The sequence below is a fragment of the Haemaphysalis longicornis genome, unplaced genomic scaffold (assembly GCF_048455015.1).
Source record: "Haemaphysalis longicornis isolate Haplotype H1 unplaced genomic scaffold, Haemaphysalis longicornis Haplotype H1 scaffold_1, whole genome shotgun sequence".
In the NCBI taxonomy this organism is placed as follows: domain Eukaryota; kingdom Metazoa; phylum Arthropoda; class Arachnida; order Ixodida; family Ixodidae; genus Haemaphysalis; species Haemaphysalis longicornis.
Window position 1 is genome coordinate 216,161,064 of NW_027526203.1, and position 18,948 is coordinate 216,180,011.

At 47.9% G+C, this 18,948-nt stretch overlaps 1 protein-coding gene across 6 annotated transcripts in view; it reads right to left on the reverse strand.

The window, feature by feature from the left end:
- The window catches only part of Nup214 (nuclear pore complex protein Nup214), a 221,979-nt gene that overhangs the window by 78,297 nt on the left and 124,734 nt on the right, over positions 1–18,948 (reverse strand). For all 6 annotated transcript variants that reach the window (XM_077673352.1, XM_077673339.1, XM_077673343.1 and 3 more), the window contains one exon: positions 930–1,568. In XM_077673352.1, coding sequence (XP_077529478.1) covers positions 930–1,568 — 639 coding nt within the window. The remainder of the gene's footprint in view (positions 1–929; positions 1,569–18,948) is intronic.

The following is an 18,948-nucleotide window of genomic DNA, read 5'->3' on the forward strand; positions in this document are numbered from 1 at the left end:
TCTTGTTGCAGCGACTAGAGCGATTGGTCTCGACCAATTTTTGTTGCTGCCGCCGCCGCTTTTGCAACGGAACAGGGAGGTTGTTGTCACATGATTTTGAGACGTCACGTCCTGTCACAATGCCTGGATATTTCACATCGGCACCGAGCACCGGCTACTTGCGAAAGCAAACGCAGCTATGCACATTGTCATCAGCGTTCGAATGCTGCTGCAAACGACTTCAGTGCCGTTCCAAGAATTAAACATTGGGAATGATAATCATATTCTGTTCGGTAAAGGACACTTGTAGTGTCACGGTACCAACCCTAAAGGGTTTCTAAACCTCTGCAGAAACTGTCGCTATCTTCGAGCAATGTGAAGCACATACATGTTTGCCACATTTTTGAAAAGCCCTGTTTCAAAGTCACTTTGACACAATCATAGGCGGACACTACTAGCAACAGGCAGAAAGCGAGTGAGCAAAGACAACAAAAAGCCCACAAATGTCGTCGCCACATCGCCCGTGTTGGCGGGAGGCCGGAGGTGGCTGTGGAACCCTATGAAGCTCGTCTCTGTTATTTGGAGCCAGCAATTATTATGACTTTTGTCCCCCCCTAATAAATTAGAGCTCATTTTCCTTGATACAAGCACAAATTCCCCGAGCTTCTTCAGACTATTCAAAATTTGTGAAAATTCCCAGTTTTCTCGGTTGGCAGACACCCTGATATATTAGGTGCAAAAGTTACCAGGGACCGGGGCCATGGATGGTGCTTTGCAAGGCTCGCCTAAATTTGAATTTTCAGTGCCAATGTGCTTCTTCCCTAATTTCTCCCTACGGTGACCTGAACAGAGTTTGAGCCACTGGCCATCAAGTGCACAGCTCTTGGGGCTGAAACAAAACAGCCCAACAACTCCGCCACACAGGTGGCATCTCAAGGTGTCCCACTCACCTGTGCCAGCTTCGGGGGCTTCTGCCTTCTTCCCAGTTGTGGAGGCTGCTGCTGGTGCCGACTGAGTCCCGAGTGTGAACAACTGCCCCGAAGAAGGCTTGACGGCGACAAAGCCTGTTTTCAATGGCAGAGTTTCACCAAACTTGAATCCGCTCGACGTTACTGTTGCTGTCGTTGTACTGGGCTTTGGCAGGGTTTCGCCAAACACGAACCCGCTCGATGTTACTGCTGCTGCCGTTGTACTGGGCTTTGGCAGGGTTTCGCCAAACTTTAATGCGCTAGATGTTACTGCTGCAGTCACTGCACTGGGCTTGGAGAGAGCTTCCCCAAACTTGAATCCGCTTGATGTTATTCCTGCTGCCGCCGTACTGGACTTTGGCAGAGTTTCAACAAACGTGAATCCACTCGATGTTACTGCTGCTGTCGTCCCACTGGGCTTGGAAAGGACGAGCATGGGTAAAGATGGAGGCGCACCACTCGTCGTCGGAGGGTGTGCAAAGGCAGTGGTGGTGGCCAGAGGGGGCGTAGATGTGGCTGCTGTGGTGGGTGATGCGGTACTGGCAGTGGGCATGCTGGGGGATCCTAACCGGAATCCCCCGGACGACAGTGCACCAAACATCAATGGCCTGTGTTGGGTCCCTGGGGGAAGCAGATCCACATAGAACGTTTTGTACAATTAGAAGAAAGAGAAAAAGGGTGCAAATTAAAGGGACAATGAAGATAACATGAAACTCAAGTTTAGTCAAAAGATTAGGCAGTTGACAACGTTATTTAGCATGAAGTCGTGCTTACATTGTACGGAATTTCGGAATTATCCACTAGCGTTTTAACACATATTAGGTGCCAGCGTTCACTTGTGGGGGAGTATACAGAAAACAACCAGTCAGCATCTTACCCACATGTCAAAAAACACAGTCCGGCAGGATGCAACTCTATTAGGGGTGTTAGCCCAGTAAACTGCAGCGGAGCATCTCGGCTTTAACATAGTGGCTGCGGGATCTGAGCTTGCTCCAGACAATGAACCTCAAACTCAGGTCCACATATGACTCAAATTGGACAACTAGGGCCCAAATTAACTCTCCATCTTCCAAAGGACCACAAAAGGTGGGAAGGGGGCACCCAGAGTTCTCAATATTTTTGAAATTTTTACAGCACAGAGCTTAACAAAATAATGCGAGGCAACACTTTCACGCCACTCTGCTCCAAGAGTCCCACAGAGATGGTCCCACATCTCTGATGCAACCTCTCAAATTGAGATTAGTCTCAAAAGATTTACACAGGTCAGTCAGTTATGTGGCCTAGTGACATCAATCAGTTTGTGCAGGAAATGACCCAAGGGGCCGCTACCCTATCTTCAACAATCCTAATTATCTAGCTCAAACTAATGCAGTCTGCAATGAACTTGACACATTTGTTATTCTACCATAGTCATCTTTTGGCCAGCTTCTGCCTCGCTCAGAAAATGACGTGCATCGCGCGCGGCATCGCGCGCCAATGGGGAGGTGCGCGCCTCATGGCGGAAGTTTCGAAATGCTCGAGACAGCCGTCTGGCTCCGCCAGAGATGTTTAGGCTTACGACCCTGGCAGATATTGCATGGGCACTTTTACTAGCGGCGCGGATGATGTTTTATAGTACCGTTTTCGCCCCCATTATAAGCTCCTTTACTGCACAAGAACTTCGTGCGTGCCTTGAGCGGCATTTTAGTGAGCGCTTAGAAGCAGTCGCTCGAGCTCCGGACACCACTTTGCGGCCGACGCCGACACCGGCCACGCCGCCCGCAGTGTGCGGGTGGTTCTGCGGCAGTGTCAGCGCGACTGTGACATGCGTGGCGCGTTTTCGCGAGCAGAAAACAACAGTCCGGCCGTTCCTGGAGAAAGAGTGACAAAGAGGGAAGAGAGAGCCCGTACGTCGCCATCGCTTGCTTGCTTGGCGGTCGGGCGCCTCGCCGGCTCGGTCATATCATCCGCCGGGCTGCGCAGGTCCGTTCGTAAGAGCCAAAATTTTTCCCCATTGTAAACAATCCAATTTCACCGGGACTTACCAGAAATGTGTATTATCTCGAAATTCGTATCACCCAGAAACGTATCATCAAGATTCCACTGTCTAGAACTTTTTTATGAAGGTCCCGCCAGGCCCCGAAGCCCAGTGTCTCAGTGACAGGAAGCTCAGTGTCACCTGACAGCTATTCGAATTCGCTTCGAAAGTATTCGACCCCAAGGACTATTCGCTTCAAACTAAAATATTACTATTCGCACAAGTCTACAATGTTAATACAGTCGAATTCCGCTACAGTTAAACCTCGATGTAACGAACTTCAATGTAACGAAACCCTCGATGTAACGAACCACGGAATTTTTTGTAACTTCAAGTGCATGCACACCATGTATTTTCACCCTCTGTGTAATGAAGTACCGTTTGCCGGAATTTCAATGTAACGAAGTTTCATGGAGAACGAGGCACGATATTTAAGTTGTAGAAGTAGATTTTGGGAGACGCAAGCGCCGAAAAGGGGTCCCAATAAAACGCGAACGGCGACACGGGTCGCCCAATCAGGCCTCTCAAGCTCGGACGTTCCCTGTCTTCCCTATAGGCGGCGTAAAAATCGACGCCCCACGTGACCAACCTATAGGGCACTTTTCGACCATCAAGTCCACCAGACGGCGCAAGCGAAAGGTTACTTTTGGTATAGAATACAAAATATTCATTCCGTGACTCAAAGAGCCAACACAGTTCGCTTACAATGTGTTGTTTAAAAATATTATTAACAAGTTCCGCATCAAACATCTGTTGAGCAAAAATGTACGCAACTTTTTACGAACAGCTGACTGGTGCACCACCTCGTTTCTGAATTCGCAACCACGAAGCCGCCAATTCAAATTGAAACCGCTGCAACGGCCCACCCTTTCTATGTGCGCTTTCTATGTGCGCGGAACACTGTTCTCGTGACTGTTATTGCTGTTATGTGCTTTTGCGTCCATCAGTTGTTGAGAGGACTGGCAAAACACGGGAATTGAGTGCTTGCGGAGTGACAACTGTGGGAAATTCTGCATCGGAAGACAGCTGTCGAGGCCAGAATATTTGATTCTTCCAACAGAAGGTGAGTGTTATGCACTGCGCTAGAAAGACGGTGCAAACAAAACCGTTGTCGTCGTCAATACCTCATTTGTGCATGACTTCCGCTGGAATATTGTCTTATTACTCTCAACTGTCCTGGCCCCTCTCGAACATTTCTGACTATCTAGAACCCGAAAAGTTGTAGGCGCATTTGCCTCAACAAGTGTGGCATTATTTCGGATGGAACTTTTGAGGCCGCCAAAAGACAGTAATTCCCCCGAGCTTTACCTAACTGTTGCCTTTCTGCTTTGACGCGTTAGTGAGCATATAGTCAACAGCGCTTTGCTACAACTAAAGCTTGCCTTCATAGAGACGTGGTAATGCGAGTTAGGTTATATTAGCATGCCTTGTGACAGATGATGCTTGCGTTATGGTTAATACGCGTGAACTCAAAAATACTGAGTTATTTTTTTTTTCAGAGGTCGTTGTTCATTTAGACATTTTGGCTGAACCTTCAACATTGTCGGCGCACGCAACAACTGCACCAAGGACTGGCAGGCCATTTCAACTCTTCGTGCTTGCCTGATATGACAGCCATGCGCCCGACTGGTGTGTTTATGTATATTTAACTTCCACTTATATTTGTTTCTCTGAATTTGTGTGACATGATTCTCTTAACTATTCGTTCTTCCAATTTAATGTACATTTTTCATTCATTCCTTGATTTTTTTTTTTTTGCAGATACAACCAAAGAACAAGGAAGCACACAGCGGAAGGCGACCAGATCAAGTTCTCGATGATGGTGTTAGGTTTTTTTGGCGCAAGGGCATCAAGGCCAAAGAGCGCCAGTACTATGGTGAGGATTATTCAAGTGAGAATATAAAGTAGAGAATATATAATAAAAGGTATCTCAGATTTCTGTTGGTGTAGAGGGCCAAGTAAAAACATTTGACACTATGACAGGCATTTTCTACGTGCACCCCTTGCCACCGTCTTTGCGGTAGCAATGAGTGGCCCTACCGGGTTCTAGCGTGCGATGGCGGCTCGGCTCACGGGTGATACGACACATACCTTAAAAAATCTACGTCTGAGAGGTACTTAAAAACACGGTTAACAGAGAAGAATGGCTCGTCTGATAAAAACAGCAATGGGTGTTGAGGGATCATGCGTGTGTACAATTCTGGAAAATGAAGCTTTCTTTGCGGTTCAAGCAGTTTGCATTCTACCAGTACGTGAATGACTGATAGCGACCCTCCACACCTCAAGCAGCGTGGCTGTTCTGTTCCTTTCAATAGGTACGCATGTGTAGCATGGGTATGGCCTATGCGCAGTCTACAGAGAGTAACCTCTGTGATCCTGTCTCGTTTCTCACAGATCGATCTACCTAACTTGGGTTTTACCATGCGCAATTTGTTTGCTGTTTCCCCTTTCCAATCTTCCTGCCATTGGTCGCGCAGCCTCTTACGTACGTACGCTTTAAGATCTTCGTACGGGACGCTTTGAATATCTAGGTCACTCCGAAGAGCTGCAGTTACAGCATTCCTGTCTGCTTGCTCATTTCCGGCTATGCCGCAGTGACCTGGGACCCAACAGACAGTGATTTCAAGTTTTTGTTTGTGGGCAGAGCACAGTAGTTTTAGCAATTGATTAAAGACTGGATTTTTTTGTAACTTTCCTGACGCTAAAGCCTGCACAGCACTTTGAGAATCAGTGAACATCACTGACTTTTGGACATTGTTCTCAATAATATATTCTACAGCCAATACAAGGCCGCGTGTTTCAGCAGTGAATATAGATGTGGCTTCAGGCATAGTCTTAGATGTGGAAAAGTTGGGACCATGTGCAGCACATGATACTGCACCAGCTGACTTGGACGCATCTGTGTAGAACTCAGATGCTCTGTACTTGTTCTGCAAAAACAAAAAATGCTTAGGGATGGGCGAATATTCGGTATTGTCGAATATTCGATCGAATAGCTCTCTATTCGTTATTCGCTTCGATCCGAATGCAGGTATTCGATATTTTCGAATTATTCGATGCTCCCGAATAGGCAGCTAAAAGCCAAGCTTTTCGGTCAAGCTTTCCGAGAGTTACCCCAGGCTTGGCTCAAGACCCACCGACGCGGACATTTCTATTATCAGTGCCGGCACTGCCGAGTTGCTGCCTTGCCTAGAGGTTCGACGAAGCTCTCGGCCGCCAGCACACTTAAGTTAAAAAAAAAAAGGCGGCACTGAAACGACACCGCTCCGAACATTGCGGCACCAAGCCAGCAGACTTGTACAGGCCGCCATTTTGATAAGGCATGCCGCCATTTTGAATACGCTGCACGAAGTACGCTGCACTAAGCGAGCCTATTCAAAATGGCGGCCAGCCACTTGCGCTTTGCTTGGCTACGGCCGAGGATACTAGTGGCTACAACACTTCTTTTTTTTGGCGGAGCTTCTAGGCGGCGCTTAACTCTGCGAGTTTCTAGGCGGCGCTTAAACTTGTGAATGAGCAGCCGGCGGAAACTGCTGCACCTAGAGCATGTGGCGCAACAGGCATTTCTTCATGAAAACTTGTGAATACAGCAAAGGAAAGCTGTGTGTAAGATTTTGCAATAAATGTTCAACTGGTAATAGTTTTACACAATGCTCGTGCCTACGTGAGTTCTAATTATTAGAAAAAAATGTGTACATTAGGCAGGTCACAAGTTGCTCATTTGTCTTTGTGATTTGCAATGTGCACTATTCGAACTATTCGATTCGAAATTATTCGACCAAATCACTATTCGCTTCGAATTCGCTTCGAACCTCAAAATCTATATTCGCCCATCCCTAAAAATGCTGCATAATTAATTCCTTTGGAGCGGTTCTTTTGTCAATCTTCATAAAAGAGAGATCATAAGAGATAGGGCAGAGATCCCATGGAGGGACAAAGTCAGCAAAGCTGGTTTTCTGAGCGTCAGTGAAGGATATTCCCAGGTCTGCGGCCAGTGCCCTCACCGACAGAAGGAATGGCTCAGCCATGGCAGGTCGCTTTTCAAAAAGCTTGATTGCCTGGTTACCTAGAGTGCTGTTCGGGTGTCCGGTCAAGGATGTCACTTTTAGAGCATAATTCAACCCAGTGTACTTCCGCTGTGTTTCAAGAGACCACTGATTGGCTTCCACATACAGGCTTAAAACAGGGCTTGTTCGGAAAGCGCCTGTAGCCAGACGAAGGCCAAGATGGTAGACAGGGTCTAACATCTTTAGTGCTGTTCTCGTGGCAGATTGATAAACAAGACACCCGTAGTCGATGCGGGACCTCACAAGGCTATTGAATAAGGCCAATAGGCACTTTGTGTCAGTACCCCAAGACTGGTGTGAGAGGACTTTCAGGATCCTGACTGTATCCAAGCATTTAACTTTAAGGCGTTTGAGGTGTGCAATGAATGAAAGTTTGTCATCAAGCACAACCCCAAGGAACTTGTGCTCCTTTTTTACTGCTATGGGTGTTTCATTGAGTTTAATAACAGGATCTGGGCGGATACCACGCTGCCTAGAGAAGACCACACACGTGCTTTTTTCTGGGTTAAAACAGAAGCCATTCTCATCTGCCCATTTTGTAAGTTTGTTTGCAGCTAGTTGGATTTGTCTCTCACAAATGGACATATTACATGATTTAAACGCAATGTGCACATCATCAACATATAGCGAGTAGGATATAGAGCGAGGCAGTGCAGTTCCTAAGGAATTCATTTTAACAATAAAAAGGGTGCAGCTGAGCACACCACCCTGCGGCACTCCATTTTCTTGGACGAACATCCTCGAGAGGACATTTCCAACCCTAACCTGAAAGGTGCGCTCCGAAAGGTAATCTTTCAAACTGTTCAGCATGTTTCCACAAACTCCAAGGCGGCGAAGATCGCAAAGAATACCGTAACGCCAGGCTGTGTCGTAAGCTTTCTGGAGGTCAAAGAAAACTGATAAACAATGCTGCTTATGAACAAATGCATCCCTGATGTAGGATTCAATAGCCACTAGGTGGTCTGCTGTCGATCTACCAGAGCGAAAACCCGCCTGGCGATTGTCTATAATACCATGGTACTCAAGAAAATAGATAAGACGACGGTTAATCATTTTTTCGAAGACCTTGCATAAGCAACTGGTTAAAGCGACCGGTCTGAAACTAGTTGCAAGTGATGGATCTTTCCCCTCCTTTAGAATCGGCACCACAATAGCTTCTTTCCACACTTTTGGAAATTGCCCTGCACGCCAGATCTTGTTAAACAACAGTAAGAGCGCTTCTAGCGTGTCGTCGTGCAGGTGCTTAATCATGGTGTATGTTATTCGGTCTCGACCTGGTGATGATTTACCACAAGTAGTGAGCGCCACTTTAAGCTCCTGCCTACCTCAGACTGCCTACCTACCCTACCTCAGACTGCCGTTTGTCACGTACAATCTTCCGTTCCTCTGCATTCTTGTGTCTCAGGAAGTTATTTGAATAGTGAGCTGAGCTTGATACATACTCAAAATGCTTGCCTAGGGCATTTGCTTGGTCTTGTAAGGTGTCTCCACTTGTGCTGACCAAAGGGTACGTAAGAGTGTTTCTTCCTCGGAGTGCTTTAATTCTCCTCCATACTTTCCCTGTGTCAGTATATGATGTGATTGATGACACAAAACGATTCCAGCTTTCTTTTTTCGCAATACGCCGAATCCGTCTGCCATTGGCCTTTGCCCGCTTGAAGAGTACCAAATTTTCAGTCGTTGGGCACCTACGCAAGACACCCCATGCCTTATTCTGTTCCTTACGGGCCTGCCTGCAATCATCATTCCACCAAGGTTTCGGCTTAGCAGCCCTACTAGAAGAAGTCTGGGGGATGGACTTCAGCGCAGCTTCAATTATATGGGTGGTCAGAGTCTCAGCAGCTTCATCAATACCAAGGTTGTCTATAAGTGTATAGTGACACTCAGAGAGCTCTTTGAATTTTTTCCAGTCTGCGGCCTCCTCCTTGAACTTTTGTGGGCATGGAGTGTTGTCTTGTTTATTGTCTACAAGCTTGAGGCTCACTGGGAAGTGGTCACTTCCGTACAGGTTATTAATGACCTTCCACTGGAGTGCTGGAAACAGAACTGGAGAGGCTATGGCGAGATCTATGCAGGAGTATGTGGCATGTGTTGTGTTATAATATGTTGGGTCTTTCTTGTTAAGTATGCATGCTCCAGATGATAGCAGAAACTTTTCAACGAGGCGTCCTCTAGCATCCGTGCGTGCAGAACCCCAGAGTGGGTGGTGAGCACTACAATCCCCAACTAGCAGATACGGCTCTGGCAGCTGATCAACTAATGTTTCAAACTCCATACTGGAGAGCCCGTGTTCTGGAGGTATGTACAGTGAGCATACTGTTACCAGTTTATTAAAGATAATGGCTCGTATGGCTACAGCCTCTAAACTGGTCTGTAGCGGTAAGAACTGGCATGCCACTGATTTTTGCACGATAATCGCAACTCCTCCAGAGGGATGCATGCAGCCATCCCTATCCCTGTCTTTCCTAAATACAGAGTAGTTCTTTAAGAAGTTAGTTTGGTTCGTCCTCAAGTGTGTCTCCTGGAGACACATAATACTTATTTGGTGTTGTGACAGCAATTCATAGATATCGTCCAAGTTTTTCAGGAGGCCTCTGCAGTTCCATTGGACTACATTATCAGTTACCATCAGCTTATGCTGAACAAGGATTAAGGAAGTGCCATGCTGTCACCCTCCCAGGCTCAAGACACCTTCCCAGGAGCCGTGACCCTAGGTGTCTTTTGCTTTGAACGGTCGAGCGACGTGCCGCGCCCTTTCGGCGTACCACGCAACGGAGGGCTTGGCGTTGTGTCCATGGCTTCTTGCGAAGCCTCGTCAGCAGGGTTAGGCTGGCTGGTTGCGGCAGCCTGCCTCTCAGCAGGGACCGGCACTGCAGTGCCAGCAAGGGGCCTAGCGTTGGCATCAAGGGGTGCTGGGGCAGCCCTTGATGCTTCTTTTGTGGCATGTGCAGTGGCCTTAGCCACCGGCACTGAGGGGGCTTGGGGTGTCCCTTGGGGCCTCACTGGGAGGGTTCCAAGGGGAACTCGAACCGAGTGTAGCGCCGCCCCCCGTCGCGCTACATCGGCAAAGCTAGTGTGTGTCAGGAACAGTCTCTGTCGTGCTTCCCTAAAGGTAATGTTTTCCTTATGCTTCAGAGCAATTATTTCTTTTTCTTTCTTCCATTGCGGGCACAAGCGCGAGTACGCGGCGTGCTCTCCCATGCAGTTTACACAGTGGAGTGGAGCTTCACAGGTGTCAGACGAGTGGTCGGGGAGGCTACACTTTGGACATGCTGCCTTGCCTCGGCAGCTCAGTGAACCATGGCCAAATCTTTGGCATTTATAGCAGCGTCGGGGGTTTGGAATATACAAACGCACAGGGATTTTAACGTAGCCTGCCTCGACAGACTCGGGCAGTACACTGGTCAAGAATGTGAGAATTACATGCTTGGTCGAAATTTCCTTCCCATCTCTACGTATTTTGATTCGTTGAACATTCACAACATTCTGGCCCTCGAACCCTTCCAGGAGTTCTTGCTCAGACAAGTTCAGAAAGTCTTCATCAGAGATAACACCTCTGGTAGTGTTCATAGATCGGTGGGGACTGATGCTCACAGGATTGTCGCCAACAGCGGTTATTTTCGTCAACTTGGCACACTGAGCTGCATCTTGTACTTCTAGGAGAAGGTCACCGCTTCCCAACTTGCTTACTTTATAACCGCCGCCTAGCTCATTTGTTAGAACTTTGGCTACCAAGAATGGTGACAGACGTCTCATTGACAAGCCTTCTTTTTCACAGTGCATGACGAGGAACTTTAGGAAATTTTCTGACTTTTTAGGAGTGAAAAATTGCTGGAGTGCTTCGTTGCGTCCCCGTTTTGGAGGACGATCATGGGATGCAGAAAATCTTGTTGCCATAACAAGTGAAATCAATTCAGCAGCTATGCTGGCCGCCCACCACCGAGCCCAACCTGGGAACGCGCTAGATGCGCGTTAGCCATACATAGCTGCTATAACCCTGTTTAAGTCCTCAAGGTTGATTCCTTACCCAGGGTTAACCCTCGCCGCCTGGAAATGTGTGGAAATGAGGAAAAGAAGAGATGACAGGATAGGGGTAGAAAAGAAGACAGGAAGGTGAAAGAGCTGAGAGGGAGGCAGGAAAAGGCGACTGGCTGGTTCCCCCTGGGCGGGTCAGACCGAGGGCACCGTCTGCGAGAAGCAGGGGCCAAAGTGGCGTGTTGCCTCTACCAAAGTGGCGTGTTGCCATGAAGGTCCAAAACAACCCCGGCTTTGGCTCAGCCACCAGGATTCCCTTTTCCCCGGACACGGCTCAGCCACGCACAGCCGGGGCGTGGGTGGGTCCAACCCACATGTGCTCGGGTCCGTGGTGTTGCAAGTCACCAAGTGCCTACGGCAGTAGGCACCCCTGTGGAGCTCGGGACCGTGGTGGCGCTACTCACCAAAACACCTTGAGTACACAAGGTGCCCCCTGCGGGGAGATCAAGTTCTCAGCACGAGCAAATGTATTATGTTGCCTGTAGATAAATGTTACAAAGTGCCAGGTATTTTCACCGAATGTTAAAAAGAAGGTCAGCATATATCAATGCGTTCATACATGTGATGTGCAAATTTCTCAGTATGAATGGAATAGTTCTTCAATTCAAGAACACGATATTCGGTGTCTAAAAATATTTAACTTCGGGCGAGTATTCTGAATACTGCAAATATTTACACGCATCAAAATGTGCGATGTGATATTGTTATCTAGCTAGCCACTAAGCTCACTCTAGCCCCGAAATTCAACGTTTATTAATAAATCACGATGTGTACACATTGGCAAATGTAAGGAAGCAAATGCGGGTTCTAGTTTACTTTCTTCCATCCCCTTTCACTGCTGCTCAAGAGTACTTCACTTTCTCTGTACATTTACAACACTTCACACAAAAAAAAAATGCTGTAAGACCAACTGTACAGCTCCTGTTAGCCTAAAGCAAGTTCGTGCAAGAAGCTTAGAGGAAGTAAGCTTTATTGGAGCGGCTCATTTCTGATAGACACTATGATTCTATGCTCTGGTGATCGAGTAGGTGTCTCCTTTGTTAATAGCGCTGTGTGGACCTTGCAGGTGGCCTTTAAACCTTTGTACACAAAGAAATGTGAGGGGTCAGAGTTTGTCTTGGAGGTCTGGAGATGTAGTAGCCCGGGTCATCTAGAAATAGGGATAAGCTTGCGGCAAAAGTGAAGAATGAGGAGGTGTGGGGCTTTGTACCTCAAGGGCAGATTGCTTTAGCGAGTTGGATGGGTTGCCTGCGAATACCTCGCAAGGGCTTTTTGTATCAAATATAACAAGGGAGGCCACTGCTACACTCAGTTAGTAAGCGTGTGAAAATCCCAGTTCCCTCCAGGGCGCAATTTTACATGTAGCCACCGACTGCAAATTGTTGCACAAGTGGGTGAAAACTACTCAATCAATGCACCATGATGTCACTCCCAAAAATAGTGCACGCAGGCAGGTCTTGTTCTAAATTGTAAGGAATGGAAGATAGTAGATACTATTGGTTGAACCTACAAGGAGACTAAGAACTTTAAGTCGTGTACCGAACTGTGCAGTGCAGTCCATGCATTGCAGCGTCAAATCGTATTTGTAAGTCTTGCTTACTGATGTGCATGGTTTTTTCACATTTATCAATCACTGAAGCATAAAAAGTGCTTTTAAAATTTTACTGTCAATACAGTATCAGGCCATCCACATTACTACTGGCAAAGTTCAACATTTCAGTTCATTTATTTACACCTGAAAGGGCATTACATAAGGGGAGGGGGCTCTTGGCCGAAGTATTGTGAGCGTTGCAATGCATACTAAAAAATAAGACGATGAGAACAAAAAGAATACAAGATTAACAAGGTGAAATTCAAATGCAGCAAACGGTGTTAATCAGGGTAATGGAACCAACAATGTGGCTCTTCGACGTGCAAGTGCGAGTCAACACAGGGTGCGTAATACGTTATTGTGCAGCTGGGTTCTGAAATCATATTTATCCTCTCTTGCTTATGGAAATTAAATTTCATGTCGCATTTTTACTGTGTAAATATTAAGATAAAATTATTTAGACCGAACATGTTTAATTACAGTCTATATGTCATCAGCAAGTGAAATATCTCATTCATGAGTATTAATTACCGCACATGATTCGTAACCACCCTAGAGCGTAATAAACAGCTGTTACCACCGTTATGTACATTCTATTGTTGAACGGTAAAGCTACTGTTTATGCCAGCATCAAGTATAATAATGGGGCATGCAAAAAGCATTACTCTAATTAATTAAACTAGTTAGCAATTAACTACTTAGCAATTTTCCCGCAACAGAGCATATCGGAGTACTTTTAAAATTTTCAGTGTTGGTAAAAAAAGTCAGATAAATATTTTTAATGCCGTAGGTGTTTTTTTCTTTTTCTTTAAACTTGTGATGCTGCTTAGCGCGTGCTTGGGGCCTGTCGCACCCCCCAAAAGAGATAGAGAAAAAAACGCCGTGCCTCAAACACTCGCTCACGGATTTTAGTTCCATTGCTACGTTCAAATGTAGATATGTTAGCAGTAAGCGATGGAGTTCGCAATAAATATCGCTTTAATCCGAGAGAATTTCCAAGCGTCTGTGTCCTTCGTAACTTGTTGCTACATCCAAAAAGAAAAAAAGATACGGGCAGCAGAATAATGGAAGCAATGTGTGCCCTTCCTTCAAAATCTTAGCGCAAGTAAACGAGTTGTTATGGCAAAAAAAAATGTTGTCACGAAAGCGACGTACAATTGCAGCGATCGGAATGAAATGATGTCCTGGCCTCTGTAAATCTGCGGATGTCAATAAACGATTTGTTCTCACTTGCTGCTCACTGTGGTCTGTGCCCGTCGAGGCCATCTGGTCACCTGGCGTAACATCACTTCACTAGCGCAGCGCAAGTAAACACGCGGCCAGCGTGCCAGCCAGGAACCAGCAGGAGCAGCCACGGCCGAACTCGACGCTCCTTTCACGCGCGAGAGGAGAGTCGAGTCCGGCCGTGGAACAGCGAGCCGGCGGCCGCCGTGCGAGGGCAGCCATGTTATTAAGGAGCTCAAGCGGCCTGTGCAAAAAGCATCCGCCATGTTTACAAAGCCTTGTTTATTTACAGCGCCATCAAGCGGGCTTTCTCGGTAGTTCACGACGCCGCCACTATGCTTTTTCTGGCACTACAGGCAAAGCTAGACCTTTGCTTCTCTAAAATCCTCCCTGTTCTGTGGCCCAATGCCGCGGATGCAGCCAGCCACGGAGTCTTTGATTAAGTCCCTTGCCTACAAACTGCGTGGCGTGCATACACGGCTGGCGCACTGTTTCTGTCGGAGCTTAATCGTCTACGGCTTAATCTGCATCAGCGTGAACCGCACGTTTGCCCCCTGCAAAAACGCAAAACGTGCCCCGCAAGCCACAGGCGCGCTGACGCAGCCGCGGAGACCACCCGCGCGATGCGGGTAGCTCCAGCGACCGCTTCTAACCTCTCGCTGAAACGCAACTCGAGGGGCATATGAGAGGGGCATGCGAGAAAAAAAGCAGATAACGTGGGCGAAAATTTCATTGTAAAACGTGACACGCGCCGCTTACGAAAGCACCCATCAAATATCATCCGCGGTTGTAAGCCTAATCGCCTCTGGCGTTGCCGCCGCAAGCCGCCGCTTTGCACTTCGTTCGAGTTCGCTCATGCTTGTTGGGTTTCGTCGCCCCAGCAAGCATTCGTGAATCTTTATGAGCCTTGCACGCGCATTTTTTAAATGCAGAGCATTTCAGTAACTCACAATGTCACCCGCGTTGACGTCCATAGTCCGCACCGTCCCCTCCCTACTATATAAAAAAAAAATAAGAATCTCGATGATACGAATCTCGCGGGACCGCGAAAAATATTCGTATCATCCGAAATTCGTATGAACCAACACAGACCAAAAAATTGAGCGCTGAAAAAAGTTTTCGTTTATTTCTTTTCTTACTTTCGCGTGAACAAATCCGTGATTTTTTCTGCTTTTTTTAAACCCCCACGTCACAAAGCAGTCCTTTCTGGAGCGCGTAACGCTTCGCCTAGCTTCGCGCTTGTCTCCTCACTCCCGGTGTCCAAGCTCGCTACACGCCGCAACAGTCAAGCGTGAACCGCATGGTGCGTTTTTGCACGCGATTCGCGCGCCTCGGCTTTGCGCACGCTGTATTTTCACGGTCGCATTGACAATTTCGCGCCCGCGGTATCTCCTACCTCGGTCAGAAAAAGACGCTGACGACTTGCCAAACGATCGAGACAGCCCGCTGGCTCCGCCCGAGATGTTTAGGCTTAGCACTCCGGCAGATATTTTATGGGCGCTTTCACTAGCGGCGCGGATGGTGTATTATAGTACCGTTTTCGCCAACGTTATCAGCTTCTTTACTGCACAAGAAACTTCGTGTCTGCCTTGAGCGGCATTTTAAAGAGCGGCTAGAAGCAGTCGCTCAAGCGGCCGTGCCACTTCGCGGCCGAAGCCGCCGCCATATTGCCGCCGCCGGCCGCGGCGCGCGCAGCGTGCGAGAGGTTTCGCGGCGCGCATGGGGCGTGCGGTGCGCGTTTTCGCGAGCAGAAAACAACAGCCCGGCCGTTTCTGGAGAAAGAAGAGTGACAAATGGGAAGAGAGAGCCGTCACTTGCTTGTTCGGCACTCGGGCGCCTCGCCGGCTCATTCGTATCATCCGCCGGGCCGCGCAGGTCCGTTCGTAACAGCCGAAATTTTTCCCATTGCAAACAATGCAATTTTGCCGGGACTTTTCATAAATTCGTATCATCCCGAAATTCGTATCACCCAGAATCGTATCATCGAGATTCTACTGTACTATCCAGCGCCCGGTTTCGATCCCTCGACCCTGCGGGTGGAATGCAATGTACATGGTGCTCTACCCACTGCGCCACAAAGCCGACACAGAATGGGACGCTACGAACGTGCCTTATATTGTTGACTCATTCAAATTACTGCTGACGAGCGCTGTCTCGTCAGCAGTTGCCACAAGTGCAACAACATTAACGTAACGCAAACTACTTAACGTCATGCGCCCCCGGAAATGCTCTGCATTTGATCGTGCCCCTCGCGAGGGGGATGTTTCACTGCGTCTTCTCTCGGTCGCGGGACCCATGGCGCCATCTGGCGGAGGCGCAGCACAACTCGTAGCACTTTGAAAACATGCGGCGCCAGCCAGCTGTGTGTGTGCGTGCCGCACTTGTACAAATGGCGAGTGCATTGGCTGTCCACAGAGCAAAGCATTCGTGCAAGTAAGCCGTTGCAGTCAGTCAGTCATTTCGTGATCAGATTGATTAGAAGAGTGGCGACAAGTTTCTTTGCGAAAGCTCTGTCGGCTGCGGAGACCCCGCCGCGTTCGTGTTCATTCGCTCTTCTCCCGGGTTTGGTCTTCGTTTCGCTCGTCGAAACATTTACATATCTTTTTTTTCACACCAGCTTCCGCGATTGCGTGCCGGCGGTGGGAAGTGACTCGCGCTGCGCGCGGCAGTGGGAGGAGCCTGACCAGTTTCGCCATGGTTTCGCCAATAGGGAGGCGCGCACCTTATGGTGGGGGCTTCGAAGCGCTCGGGGATGCCGGCTGGCTAGACGATAAGGCCGCCGCGAAGGATATTTGATGGGCGCTCTCGTAAGCGGCGCGTATGACGTTTTACAGTGAAAATTTCGCCCACGTTATCCGCTTTTTTTCTCGCATACCCCTCTCGTTTGCCCCTCGAGTTGCGTTTCAGCGAGCGGTTAGAATCGGTCGCTGGAGCTACCCGCATCGCGCGGGTGGTCTCCGCGGCTTAGTCAGCGCGCCTGTGGCTTGCGGGGCGCGTTTTTGCGGGAAGAAAACGCTCCATGCGGATCACGCTGATGCCCGCGTAGACGATTAAGCACCGATAGAAACAGAAACAGTGCGCCGGCCGTGTATGCGCGCCACGTTTTCTTTTTCAGGAAACGCTTCACGGGATGAACACTTCATTATAACCGCGAATTTCAATATAGCGAAATTTCAATGTAACGAAGTAAATTACGAATTTTACCGACTTCGTTACATCGAGGTTTAACTGTACAACGAAATTGACAGGATGTGCAAGAAATTTCGTTGAAGCAGGAATTCGTTGAGGCGAAATCTGCCTTAACACACCATGGCCTCGTATATTAATAGCCTCGTATATTACCTGCATCAATGACCGCATAATGCAATTTTTAGAAGAACGAGTGACACACATTACGTAGTGTTTATTAGGATAATAAATACACCAATCGTTATCTGTTTTTTACCTGCACGTAAAGGTCACGTTTCAGGGGGGCAGCAGGAAATGCAGTCGCAAAACCTATTGCTGTACCACAAGGCGTATCTACCAAGCTGATTACTTGCAGATAGCTGGTTGCTCCTGGCAGGAGGGGTTCCGTTATCCTCTGATTGGCCACAAGGGAAACTGACCTTCGCAATCAAGCCATGCGCCTGCGTTTAGCGTGACTGTGCGCTCGGGATTAGGTAGGATGATGCGAGTTCAAGACTCAACACAAAAACATTATTCTTGCTTTTGACTTTGAAGAATTGTATAAGGAAAACTTCAATGACAGCTGCTCACAACGCATACATGACGGCGTTGCACCAGCAGCACGGCGCATTTGCGCGACTTAAACTGGATACAGTTTGGCTGTAGCTCCAGCTTGGCGAACCTGGCCTGCGCCTTGTGTAAAGATGGCCACCACAATGTTATCACCAGCAAACAATGGCGTCCACCTATGCGTTGGTTTTTGTTTACTGGTGGTAGTGTGGGTGCACGGCGCACATTTTCGGTGAAACTAAGCGCCCTGAATTATAAAAAGTTAGATAGCTGAAGCTATCGTAAAATAAATCGTAAAATAAATGTTCAAACCCAGTCCCACTGCATGAAAATTGCGTGTAAGTGAAATCCAGCCAGACAAATGGGCCATTGTGGGGAGGAATACGTTGCATTGATTCTATGGCTAGCTGACAGGGAATTGAAATTATTTCGTTGAAGCGGAAATTTCGTTGAAGTGGAGTCCGTTGTAGTGGACTTTCGCAGTGCCGGCACCCGATATGCTTTTCCTTTGTTTATTTTGGTGAGGAAACTACTGTGTCTGGCAACACTGTCGGCGTAGTACAGGTTGTTGGCCCAGTGCCACTGGCCATTTTCTTTTTTTTTTTGCGACCAGCTGTGGGTAGCTGATTTCACAGCCCCAGATAAGCTAAGCATAATTAATGCTGCTGTGGATCATGGCGAAAAACAGGCTGACAGCGCCAGAAGTACGGGTCTGTCTAAGCAGAAGGTTCGCTCGACCGTCAAGGACAAGAATGCTGCCGAAAAATGCGACTTCCGTGAGATTGAAGAACAGCACTTTCAAATACGATAAGTGGCACACCCAGAGGCCCAAGTCTGCCCTTGTCACAGTTTATGTAATAAAGAACTCAGGTTCAGTGAAGTTCAGTATTTATTGCGGGGGGTATGGTTCCCATCCATTGTGTGCAATCTGCCGCTGGCCAGCACAGGTTAGGGAAACGTTAGGCAGTGATCTGAATTGTTTCACAAACAGTTTTGGGTAAATCTGTTTTGTCCCGAAAAGTTTGAAAAGAGCCCGGCTAATTCTGCTGGCCATGACATTTTTATGGCGGGTTACTGCTCCTGATTACATTGTTGCTTTATTTGCTTAGCTTTGCGTTTGTCTCAACGAACTAGACCGCATGTGCTATAAGCCTTTACCAAGTGCTGGTGTTAAGCTTTGAAAACAGTGTTTGGTGATTCTTGTCCTCCGCTATGCAGAGATGCTGCAGGCGTCCCACTTTATGCTCATATACCCCCCCCTGTTCAGTTACTGCATGCTTGGGAAACAGCGTACGCTTTTTCCCGATTAAGAGGGTCTGTTGTAATGGG